The sequence below is a fragment of the Anarhichas minor genome, unplaced genomic scaffold, assembly GCF_050575085.1.
Source record: "Anarhichas minor isolate MPS153535 unplaced genomic scaffold, ASM5057508v1 ptg000018l, whole genome shotgun sequence".
NCBI lineage: Eukaryota > Metazoa > Chordata > Actinopteri > Perciformes > Anarhichadidae > Anarhichas > Anarhichas minor.
In genome coordinates this window covers 10,937,749-10,948,900 of record NW_027466464.1, presented here as the reverse complement: position 1 = coordinate 10,948,900, position 11,152 = coordinate 10,937,749, and the positions used below count along the sequence as shown (strand labels likewise).

The 11,152-nt window shown below is 45.0% G+C and overlaps 1 protein-coding gene across 1 annotated transcript; it reads left to right on the top strand.

The window, feature by feature from the left end:
• Positions 1 to 2,514: 2,514 nt before the first annotated feature.
• Positions 2,515 to 10,655, top strand: LOC142952907 (uncharacterized). The gene is made up of 10 exons (XM_076094932.1): positions 2,515 to 2,626; positions 3,977 to 4,123; positions 4,237 to 4,438; positions 4,549 to 4,807; positions 4,939 to 4,980; positions 5,069 to 5,151; positions 5,239 to 5,418; positions 5,552 to 5,651; positions 8,012 to 9,169; positions 9,846 to 10,655. Exons 2-10 carry the CDS (start codon positions 4,032 to 4,034, stop codon positions 9,875 to 9,877), a joined length of 2,148 nt encoding a protein of 715 aa, XP_075951047.1. The 5' UTR covers positions 2,515 to 2,626; positions 3,977 to 4,031; the 3' UTR covers positions 9,878 to 10,655.
• The last annotated feature ends 497 nt before the right edge of the window (positions 10,656 to 11,152 follow it).

Below are 11,152 nucleotides of genomic sequence, written 5' to 3'. Positions count from 1 at the left end.
TTCCTGTCAAAAGTCCAGCAACATGAGTCTGTTTTCGCTTGTTACATGCATACTGTCTTTTCAAAATAAACTTCCATCTTCACAGGAAACAACGAAGGTTTAGGCCAGGCATGTCCAAAGTCCGGTCACACGTGAATGCTTACATTTGGTTACATTGCTATTTGCTGTCATTGAAAATAAAATGATTAAATAACAATGTATGTATAGGCTACTTGTATTGTTTAAAATAATGTCAGCAGGGACTGTTGGCCCTTGGGCATTTTCACATTGTCAAATCTGGCCCTCTTTGAAAAAGGTTTGGACACCCCTGACATAGGAGAATGAAGTTGTGAAACCACTGTAATCACAGTAGTTTATAGGAACCACAAAGGTAGACAAAGCGTGACCTCCATGATGGGGAACACAGCCAGCAATATAGACAACTATTTATATGTTTTATGAATGTATTGCATTATGTGTGATTCAAATTAGGTGGGTTTAAAAAGAGGGTGAACTCCATTCGTCACAGGGTGACGGTCAGCAGAGGTGGAGACACCCGTCAGCTCAGCGTAGCATGACACTCTCACAGTTTCACTTACCCATTACCCACAGCTCCTGTAAACACACATTACACGTCCTGTTTTGCTCATGCATAGTGAGTTTATTGGTTATCTTATCTTATATTTTTCTACAGCCAGTGGGGTCATTTCCACAGGGAATAGGAGGAAATGCCGCCAAATTCCAATTTTACTCTCCTCAATTTTTACAGTTTCTCATCTGAGTCACCTTCTTCCGTGTCAATATTGAGCTTTGTGAGAGGCCTCCGGTGCTTTTTCCCAGGTTTGATGCGTCTATGAATGAAACACGGCTAAGAAACACATGGAGAGCTGCCATATTTATATATATTTATAGCGTTTCCTGGTTATATTCCACCAGTGTGAACAATGTTCAGAAATTCTTGGCAGCTCCGTGTGACTTTGCCGCGTGTTTCATTAGAGGCAAAGTGACGAATGTGGAGGACTCGTTCAAACAGTGGGACGTCAGAATGAGGCATTCCGTTTGGCATTTGACGCCCTAATTTTGCCTCGCGTGTCACGGTAAAGCTGGAAAACAGCAAAAAAAAACAACAACGACATTCTGTAGATAGAGTTCGTGTGTTCAGAGCGAACATAGATAGGAGCGGTACACATTCTGTACACTGCCGGGTTAGAAACTTCCTGAGTTCACACGAATCTGTTCAAGAATAGAGTTTTGATGTTAACATTGGACGTTGAGCAGAGGACAACACGGGGAAATGAATTCACATTGTTGCCATTTTTGATTTCCTTCGACAGGAAACATACAGCTCGCCCGGTGTCACGCCGTCACACGCAGCTGGTCCGGGGTGGAAAATCATGCTATAGGCCTCGGCTAAATCCATCTCCGTCCCCCGAGCGGTTGTCCGGGCCTCCTCCTTTCCAATTCCACAACATGATAAGACTGGACGGTGTGACTAACGGGGCTCTCTGTTCATCTGTTACTCATCAAAGGAAGTTCATCAGCCTCGACAGTCACACAGTGATCTGTTTACTGCAGCCAGTAGAATCTCCACTGATAGACTTCACAATGAGATTACACTCCAGTGGGTGTGAACATGTGCTCTCTGTGCTTCTTTTCATTAAAGACTCCCACTTAACCGCCTGCCGCTGCTCACGTACTGTATGCAGATGAGTCCGGAGCTTTGCATGATACCGCTGCAGTACTGCCCCCCCGGCTTACATTCATGTGTCTGTAATTCATTAGTGGGTTTGCCAATGGTTTCTGTAAGGAAGCCTGTCTAACTAATCACATATTATCGACACAACATCCAGGATTCTCTGAATCAGTAAATAACTGTCCTGTAATTATTCCTACAGTGCACATAAGTGCTGTAAAGAAAAACGTAATTATACTCCAACGTCTACTTACATGATCCGTACTTCTCAGGCAGTTTTATTTGAATACATTCGGGGGCCTGAAAATGTTAAATTAGCTCATTACATTGACATTGTGACCACTTGTGAGGGCCCCGAACCCCAGGTTGGGAACCACTGGTTTAATGCACTCAAGGAGTTATTTTTGGGTCTACACCACTCCCTCAAATACTTCCACTCAATACGTGATTTACTACATTTCCCAGAAGACCTTAAGAGCCCTGAGCGGACTGACATGGACATCAGCTAAGAGAGGAGAGTGAGACTTTCCAACAACACTCTTGTGTCTGCACGCCGTGCAGGACGAAGGACGATAGTTGATCAGCAATGATGATGCCGGATCCTGCAGAGAGGATCGGTAGTTTATGAGGATTAGAGGCCTTTTTACAAATTGAGCGCTATACCTCCTTTTAAACAGAGATGCGGTTAGGGAAGAGCTTCCACATTGCAGACTGGTTCACCAGGTTACCAGGCGCATGCCTGGGTAATAACCCCCACCCACACACAGCGCAGTACAAACACACAGACATGCAAAGTGATGTCACATGACATGGGCAGGGCCTGTAGGTGTGGTAGCTCAGGGATTACATGTGGGGGGGTACAGAACCGCTCTGTTCCTCAACCCTGCCTCCTCTAACCACTTAATAATACAGAAGAGAAAGCTAATAGAGAATGGGAAGACTCTGTGGACACAGGTAAGTGCCAATGGCTATGGGTGCATATGTAATCAGTGAAGTGTTTCTGAACGTAGGGAGCATGGAGGCTTTTAAAAAAGCACTAATCCCTCTTACTGGAGAAACAGTGTAAGCTTATTTAGAACTCAGCATTACTTGTGACATGGCGGAGGACAGACAGGGGCTGCATGGGTCTAGTCCTGTTTGTGTTAAGACAGTTTGTCAATGAAGAGGACTTTTATTCTAATAGATGTAAACTATAGAACAGGCTGTTCATCAGAAAAATAGCACTGGTGATTATGTGTCTCTTCCTACCATTGGAACCAATGATCCTATATTTGTGTCGTGTACTTTTGGAAGAAATAATGTATTTATTTAGCTTTCTGTTATACTTGTATTTAGTATACTAGTAGTAATGTGGTGCATACATTTACATAAAACAGGCTATGCTTCAGTGTAAATACATAAACAATTAACAACTAAATAAATATCTTAATTAATTATTCCACTTCTGTGCATTTACTATACGCCTGACAAATGTCACATATTACAAATTTAAATATTGTTATCACACTGCTTAACACGCGGCTACGTCAGGTAATATGTAACGTTACATGGAGTTTTGTGTAGCTGGAACTCAGCCACCTCTCGCGCGAGCGCCCACGCGCTGGCCTTGATGAGCAGACACACACACACAGCTGTTTTCGTTGGCACGCTCCGGTGAACAGCTAGTTTAAAATAACACCGAGGGCGTCGGCTTTAATCAAACTGTTGATAAAGAACCACACAGAGGTCAAAGGTGAAGACAGAGAGAGAGTCGCGAGGCGGAGGAAGTTGCTCCGTAACATTTTAGGAAAAAACAAAGTTGCAAACCTTTACATTCGCGGCTGTGATTCGCGTTTCAGCGATACTTAAAATACGTTTTCAGGTGGAACTAGTGGCGGATTTGGACCGTCACGTGTCACGTTTGAGTAAGAGGCTTTTTAGTTAAGTTGATATCTGACACAAGTGTTATCATTGTATTGTCTTAAAAGCTTTAAAGCAAAGAAGATTTTCTTCTTCTTTTATAATAAACTAAAGAAACATTTTTTGCACTACTTTCTGATGTTTCCTTGACCAAGGAATGAATCAATAAAATAAAATAAAATGATAAAATAAAAAGATTAACAGGTTAATGAGAGTAATAGTTACTAGTTGCGTTCCTTCTGTGAATAATCTATATTTTAATTTATACATGTGTGTCAGGCCTTCAAATCTCCTTTCTAGAGCCGCTGTAAGACATTTCACACCGACACCAGCAGTCAGGCCACAGACTGTAATGGTGTTCCTGCACCTCTCCAGGAGTCATATGATGTTTCTCTCACCTTTCAGGAGGTCTACCTGACACTGCGCACAGCATCAGATCTGGGGGAGGCCTTTTTTTGAGATGGATGAACAGGAGAACCCGTTGGAGAGAGACCACTCCCTGTCTGTGGTTCTGCCAGGGGGGCTGGAGAAGAACGCCACAGTGCATGGAAGGTAGGCCACATTAACAAGCGTATTCTTCATGTGAATTCCATACAATTAGAAGATCTTAAATGTAAAAGTTATTTATTGCCGCTTGTTTTCTTTTCATTTCCTTCTCTTGATAGCACACCGGTGATGGACTTACTGGTGACCCTCTGCGCAAGCTACCACCTGAATCCGTCCGACTACACCGTCGAGGTTCTCTCGCCCAACAAGAACAACATCGGCTTCAAACCCAACTCTCCCATCGGCTCGCTAGAAGCCGACACCATTGTGCTGAAGCCCAAAGGGATGGAGGAAAAGATCAGGAGGCCGTACATGCCCGAGGTAAAGAGCACCAAGACAGCGGACGCAATTTGAGAGAAATCAATATTTATCGTGGCGTGTTTTAAGTAGACTTTCATCTCCATAGTTGAAAACCGAACCTCTCTCTGCAGGCGTCTGTACGTCTGTTGATCAACTACAACAAGTCCCATAAGGCCGTGGTGCGAGTGAATCCCAGAGTGCCCCTTGAGATGCTGCTGCCAGTGGTGTGCGACAAGTGCGAGTTTCGAGTAGCAACAACCGTCTTACTGAGGGACTCTCAGTCCAGAGAGCCGCTGGACCTGACCGAGAGCCTGAATGACCTCGGACTGAGGGAGGTGTTTGCCAAAGACACGGCTGACCCCCAGCACCAACCCAGGTCACCTGAAGCAGGTACGGTGTGCTGATACTAGAAAGTAGAGTTAAAACACTGCAGACAGCTGATTGGTCGGAGAGAATCGTCACTAAAAAACACCCGTTTTTAAATGGCAAAACTTTTCTTTTTTTTGTTCTTTCTGAAACAGCTGTCACGCCAACAGAGGTCATCTCACCACCTCCACCACGAGGTAACACGTCCATGCACATGCAGTCTCAGTGTTACCCACCCTCTCTCTGCTAACACACCCGTGACTGATCTTTGTCTTTATTATATAGACCTGCCAAAGAAGGAGAAGAAACAGAAGGACGACACAGGATTCCTCAGCTTATTCAGGAGAAGGAAGAAAAATGGCGAAACGGTACAGTGCGTCGTCTGCTTGTGGGAGATAAGTGAATCTAGTCTTGTCAGCGTTTGTGACCAAACATTTGCATCTCCCTCTTCATAGAGAGGAGCAGGGAGCGTCCCAGCTTCTCCTGGCCGTAACGCACAGGCGGGAGTCGGGGCTTCCTCTTCTAACACCCTGCCGGCAGACATGCCCAAGAAGAGACGAGCCCCTCAGCCGCCCATAGGCGCCTCCCAGAGCGTCCTAAACAACCTCGGCACCTGTCATGTCGGAGGATCGCAGGTGGGTCCGGTGGTGGGCAGGAAAGTCTTCTTCTTCTGCTCCTTCTTGGTCTTTTTCTCGTTCGTGTAGTTCCAACCAATGAAGAAACACTGAAGTAAATAGGATGTCATTTAATGTCGCTGTCTCTCCGTAGAGGTCTGCAGAATCCACCTTAAGGAGGACCAAGAGGAGGGCCCCGCCCCCTCCCAGTGCAAACACCCACCAGGAGCTGAAGGCAGACACGGAGGTTAAAGGTAAAAATTCACTATACAAAATCAGGATCATTTTTTCAAATGTTTGTATTTTTAATACTAATTCTGGCCACAAGAGGCCTCTACCCCGAGTTCTAAATAGCACTAAAAACATTTCGTTTTCTTTCAGGTGAGTCATAATTTACATAACTTGCTAACACACAATATATGACCCTTGTGTTTAGAGCGCATGGAGAAGCGCCTGGAAGAAAAAAATGAATGATTTTAGTCCTATTTAGAACTTGGGGTAGTGGCCTCTTGTGGCCGACATTAGTATTACAACTACAAACACTTGATTCTCACGAAAACACATTTTTTCACCTGTTCTTAAGTCATAAATAGGAGAGAAAACAATTAAGAGGATAGATCAGATTTATATATGGATCACCAGATTTATTTCTCACTTCCATAAATATAATATAAATATAAGGTCAGTGTCATCACATAATAGTCCGTGCTTTGTTGATCCCACTCGTGAGCGCGCTGTTTATTTTGCTATGTAGCGGTGACCGCAAAGGCAGCATCATTGAAACAGGAGACGGTTTGAAATATGCTGGTAGCGTAATCCCAATTGACCTTTTACAGTATTCCAGTGGAAATCAAATGGCTTTAGAGTGGGATGAATTCTTGTATCTGCCAAATCCGCACGGCTTCAGCCGGCACCTCGCGGGGTCAAGTTAAATCAAGATTAAAATGTCAAAGCGAATACCATCAAACAGGACGATTTAGCAGTTAAATCCGCCACGAAAACGCCCGCTTTTATCAGTCGGAACAATTTAACCCCCGTTCAGGGCAATTAAAGTGACCCGGAGAGCCTCGTTCGTGGAACGCGCCGGCTTCAGTCTGTTCCAAGATAAAGCGCTCTATTGTCCGAGCTTTAATTCCCCTCTATTAGTCCATCTCTTCTTTTTTTTCATCCGTGTTCAGCTTCTCTCTCCGTGCACGTGTCCGTCCGTTCTACTGACGTGCTTTTGACGACTTTAACGGACAATGACCGTTAGCTTATTAGGGATCTGTAATTATGTGAGAAACACTTCATTGTGCGCTGTGAAAGTGAAAAGTTAGGTCTCAACTTTTCGTGCTGTAATTATCGGACTAAATTGCCCTCAGCGGTGTCTGTTTTCTTTTAGCCGCGATAGAGCAACACACTGCCGAGTTGGTTTGAATCCTAGCGTGGAAAAACAACTCCCAGCCAAGAGTTGATGATCACATTCTTGATCTTGTCCTCCTACACTTTACACAGACATGTTGGGAGGTTCAACGGGGCCCTTTCACATTTTCATCCACGGTTTCATTCTGACCAAACTGTCTCTTTTTGTTATCGTCAGCATGAGACCTAACTGTGAACGTTTTAGAGTTGTGTTTGTAGGAAAAGGGTTTCGGACTGAAGGCGCTGCCCTAAAGCTTTCTCTCCTCCCTGCTTACAGACTCTGTGTTACCTGAACGGGGTGATTGAGGGCGGCTGCTGTCTCCTTTCCTTCCTCCTTCCACCATCCTTATTCCTCCTCTCCGTCCTCCTGCGTCAGCCTCTTCTTCCTCCTTTCCATCTTAGTGGCTTTTTACGGATGTCTGTCACTGTTCCCCGCTGCACTTCAACGCTATTTATTTGTCCTGTTTTTTTATTTTGTCTGCTTTTTCTGCTCATCTGTCTGCTTTTTTAAAAATTATTTGTGGAAATTCTGTGACTTTCATCTTTTGTCTTAAGTTTTTGTTCTTTTCTTTGTGCGATTTCCTTTCCATGGGTTACATTTTGTAATTGCTGTGCCTTTAAAACAATATTAATATTTGGTAAATGAATCCACTCTTGTGGTGCATCTAGAAGCTATTATTGTTTTTATTAATACTATTATTTTATATTATTATTATGAGACATGTTCTCTCTCCCCAAATCATGTTTTTACGTCGCATGTACATTTCTGTCTCTGCTAACTCCTTTCTACCTATTTATGTTTTACATATATTTATGATTCTTTGATCTTTATTCTTCTAATGACTCATTTAGACATTTTACGGAACAATGTAACGTTTTACAATTTCATATGCCTGTTTTATTCATTATCTAGTTAGTATTTCTATTATTACAATAAAAATGGGAACAACTAATTTAACTTCAATATTTTATTTTATTTTAAAAAATGTGTTTAAAAAAAAGTGAAAAAGTCACTAGTCCTTTTCAGCTCACTAGTCCGTGTTACTTCATCTGTGTTTCGTATCTAAATGATACATACTGCTGTTTACTGTGCAGAACTTCCATTTGAAATATAGTCATTTCTTTAAAGGGACATTCCTTAAAGTTGACTTCCCATTAATTATGCCCCTTAATGTGAATAATTCAGCCTCTCCTATTTCTCCCGGGACTCTAGACTCCGTAAATCTATCACTACCCTCATCTTCATCGTCGCCCCATCCATCACATCCTTGGTCCTCCTCATTCTCCTCGCGTCCGTCATTCGCTCATCTCCATGAAGGGACCCTGCCTTCGCTTCGAGGGATGGACCTATCGGACGCCCGCTCTGCTCTCGCCAAAGTCCTGACGTCCTCGGTTTCCAAAGGAACCCTGGTCAAGCGTTTGAGGAACTCTGCCTCCTTCCCAAAGTTCTCCAACGGCTCCTGCTTTGTGACCCAGAGGTGTTCAGATAACGGGCTCTTCTGTGCCGAACTTGAACCCGTCCGGACGTCCAACCTCCCCACCGAGCACGAGTGGGAGGATCCCGCGCAGAGGAAAGTAATGACCACGTTCAAAGTGGATCCCTTGAAGACACAGACGTCCCGCGATCCAGAACCCACTCCGGACCAGATAACGGAAGAAGACGACCCTGAGAGTGAAGCTTCTCTTGAGGCCGAGAGAAATCCACCTGAGGCTGAGGAGGATCCACGGTCCCCTGACGAATCGGAGACTCAAACACCTTCGCAGAGTTCAGAACCCTCTTCTCAGGTGACTCCGTCTTCTCCTCCAGCACCGCATGACTTAGACAACCAGGAGAGTCCAGGCTCGCCTGAGGTCGGGGACACCGTTGAAAAGCAGACGGAAGAGGGTGAACCTGAAGTCCCATCTGAGGTGACACCAGCCGAATGCAGTGACGGAGAACTTACCAGTGAGTGCCAAAGTCCCAGCGGACAGTCTGTAAGTACAGACATGGACCGTTGTGGTCCATACACCGAGGAGACGGAAGCTGAGGAGGAAGTGGTACAGGGAGAGGACTGCTTCCCTCCCCCTCCTCCACCTATCTTCTTTGATGAGGAAGAGAGAGAAGATACGACAGCTTCCTCTCTGCCATCTTCTCAGCCACCAAGTCCTACCTCCAACGGGCAGACCCATGCATTCAGTGCAGACCGTCGGCCCCCTTCAGCCGCAGCGGCACCGAAACCTCTGGACAAGATGAGTGCGGCCCCATCCAGATTTGCACAGGCGGTGGCGTTGGGCGTGCAGAGGTCCCTTCTCCAGAGCGGCGGGAAAGGTTTGGGCCCCCAAGCCCCCAGCGGTCCACTTCCCTCACCACCCAGGTCCACATACCAATACGGTGAGTACCACTGACCACTGGTTTTTAGTCGTGTAGCTCTAGAGTAGGACTGCACCACTAACGTTTCAGTATCCTCACATTTTCTTTAACCAAAAGCAGGTACTTTGTACCAGTACTTCTGGTGAAAATGTATTTTTGTGATGCATTTTTTCATAATATATATATATATATATCCCAGAAAAATCAAATATCCCAAAGTCTGTTTTGTCCACGAGGGTGCAGCCCTACTCTAGAGTTTAGTACTTTGATGTGATGCAAATAAACCGGAGTCCATCAACACTGAAACAACGCCTCCCGAGAGAACGAGATCATCTGAAAATAGTTGTTGACGACCTGCCGGGTCCCACACGAACGCACACTCTTCTGCCAAAGTTGGAACAGTTTCGCTTACGTCAAGAACAAAAACCTCATAATAATGCTCAGTACGGCCCGGGAATGATTTTGAGTTGCATGTTTCCATTCTTAGTGAAACTTCACAGTACACACATCATTAGAAACAGAGAGAAGGAATATACATGTTTTTGTTTAGGCTTTCTCAGCGTGACACACTGAAAGCATAAAGTTTATTTGTGGACATTTGATGTCTGTTCTGTTTGCCTTGGGGCTCTTTGTGAGTCCTGCCTATAGAGGAAAGACGTGAACATGTCTCATGTTTTGGATGTCTCTCTGCTTGCAGGTGCCTCACCGGCTTCCTCACACGTCTTTTGAACAGACGTCCTTGTTTAGGTCGAGGAACAGGAGTGAGGACACCGTGTGACTTCCAGATAACTTAAACAGAAGGTCGGCCGGATCATTTGGAGAAAAAAAAAAGGATACGGACTGCGTCAGTTTTATGACAACAAGCAATCTGACTCTGTTTCTATGATTGTTTTTCATTATTTCTCTGTTTTTGTGAAAGACACCTTGTTGTCCAGTTTCACAGGTTGAACATTTTCCGTTGTTAAATAAGCCAAACGTACAGGACACGAGTTGTTGAAGGGACGAGGTCCTGTTTTCTTCTTTACTTCCTTTCTCTGAAGACGTGCCAAGGTCGGACACAGCGCCGAAGGGAGAGCTTTTTTAAGCTCTTGTTTGTGTGAAACAAAAGAAGTAATGTACTCATTCTAAAAGGTTTATTCTGTGTTAGGTTTCTCCCTCAGGGTGTTTGGTTTTATGCTTAAAGACATGAAGTATGCAGTAAAACCTTTTCTTTTTTAGCCACCAGGTGGCAGGAGAGCATTGTTTCTCACAATATATATATATATATATATATATATATGGACGATATTCATCTGTGAGGTTCATCATATGAGTTCTGGTGGATGCATCACATTTTGTGACACATTATGCATCATTTTAAGAGAAATGACAGCAAATATTGTTTTCTAATAACTGCGGATTATGAATGAGCTGAAATGAAACATTATTCTAATATTTAAGTCTTCTGAAGGCTGTCATGTCGCGTCCATTTCAATTTTCCCCAGAATAAAAATAAATGTTGAACGCGGCCACGTGAGTTTCCTGCATACCCGACAACAGCAACTGATGTTGGAAGCATCAGTTTAACGGCGAGCATCTCGACGCCTTCCTGAATAAACTCAGTCCACTCTGCCCGCATGCGCACTGCCGCGTCTCCAACGGACCCGCACCCCGGGGCAACACTGCACCGCTATACTCGGGTGCCAAAAAGAATCCGCACTGCTCTACGTATCGATCCGGCCCTGGCCTTGGAGGAGCGGCAAGGAGCTGTGCGAGGTAGAGACCTCGCCAGAACCGCCCGTGGCTAAAGCTCCACGTTTGCCAGGCCTGGACTGAGTGGGCTTGCTTCAAGACTCTCTCTCTCTTAACATTCCTCGCTCCACCTGAGGAGAGAGAGGAAGAGGACGGGTTGCTGGTGGATGATGGGAGGTGACCGTTGACCCTGTCGTGTTTCCGCGGCGCCCCCCCCCCCCCCCCCCCCCCAGAGGGGGCGCCTGGCCCTCAAGGGCACAGCCGTGTCACACT

Bases quoted from the DNA above. Each gene is read 5' to 3' on its own strand.
- LOC142952907 (XM_076094932.1), top strand. From the start codon at position 4,032: ATGGATGAACAGGAGAACCCGTTGGAGAGAGACCACTCCCTGTCTGTG. The intron at 4,981-5,068 runs GTAACACGTCCA...TTTATTATATAG, and splicing joins CTCACCACCTCCACCACGAG to ACCTGCCAAAGAAGGAGAAG. The intron at 5,152-5,238 runs GTACAGTGCGTC...CCCTCTTCATAG, and splicing joins GGAAGAAAAATGGCGAAACG to AGAGGAGCAGGGAGCGTCCC.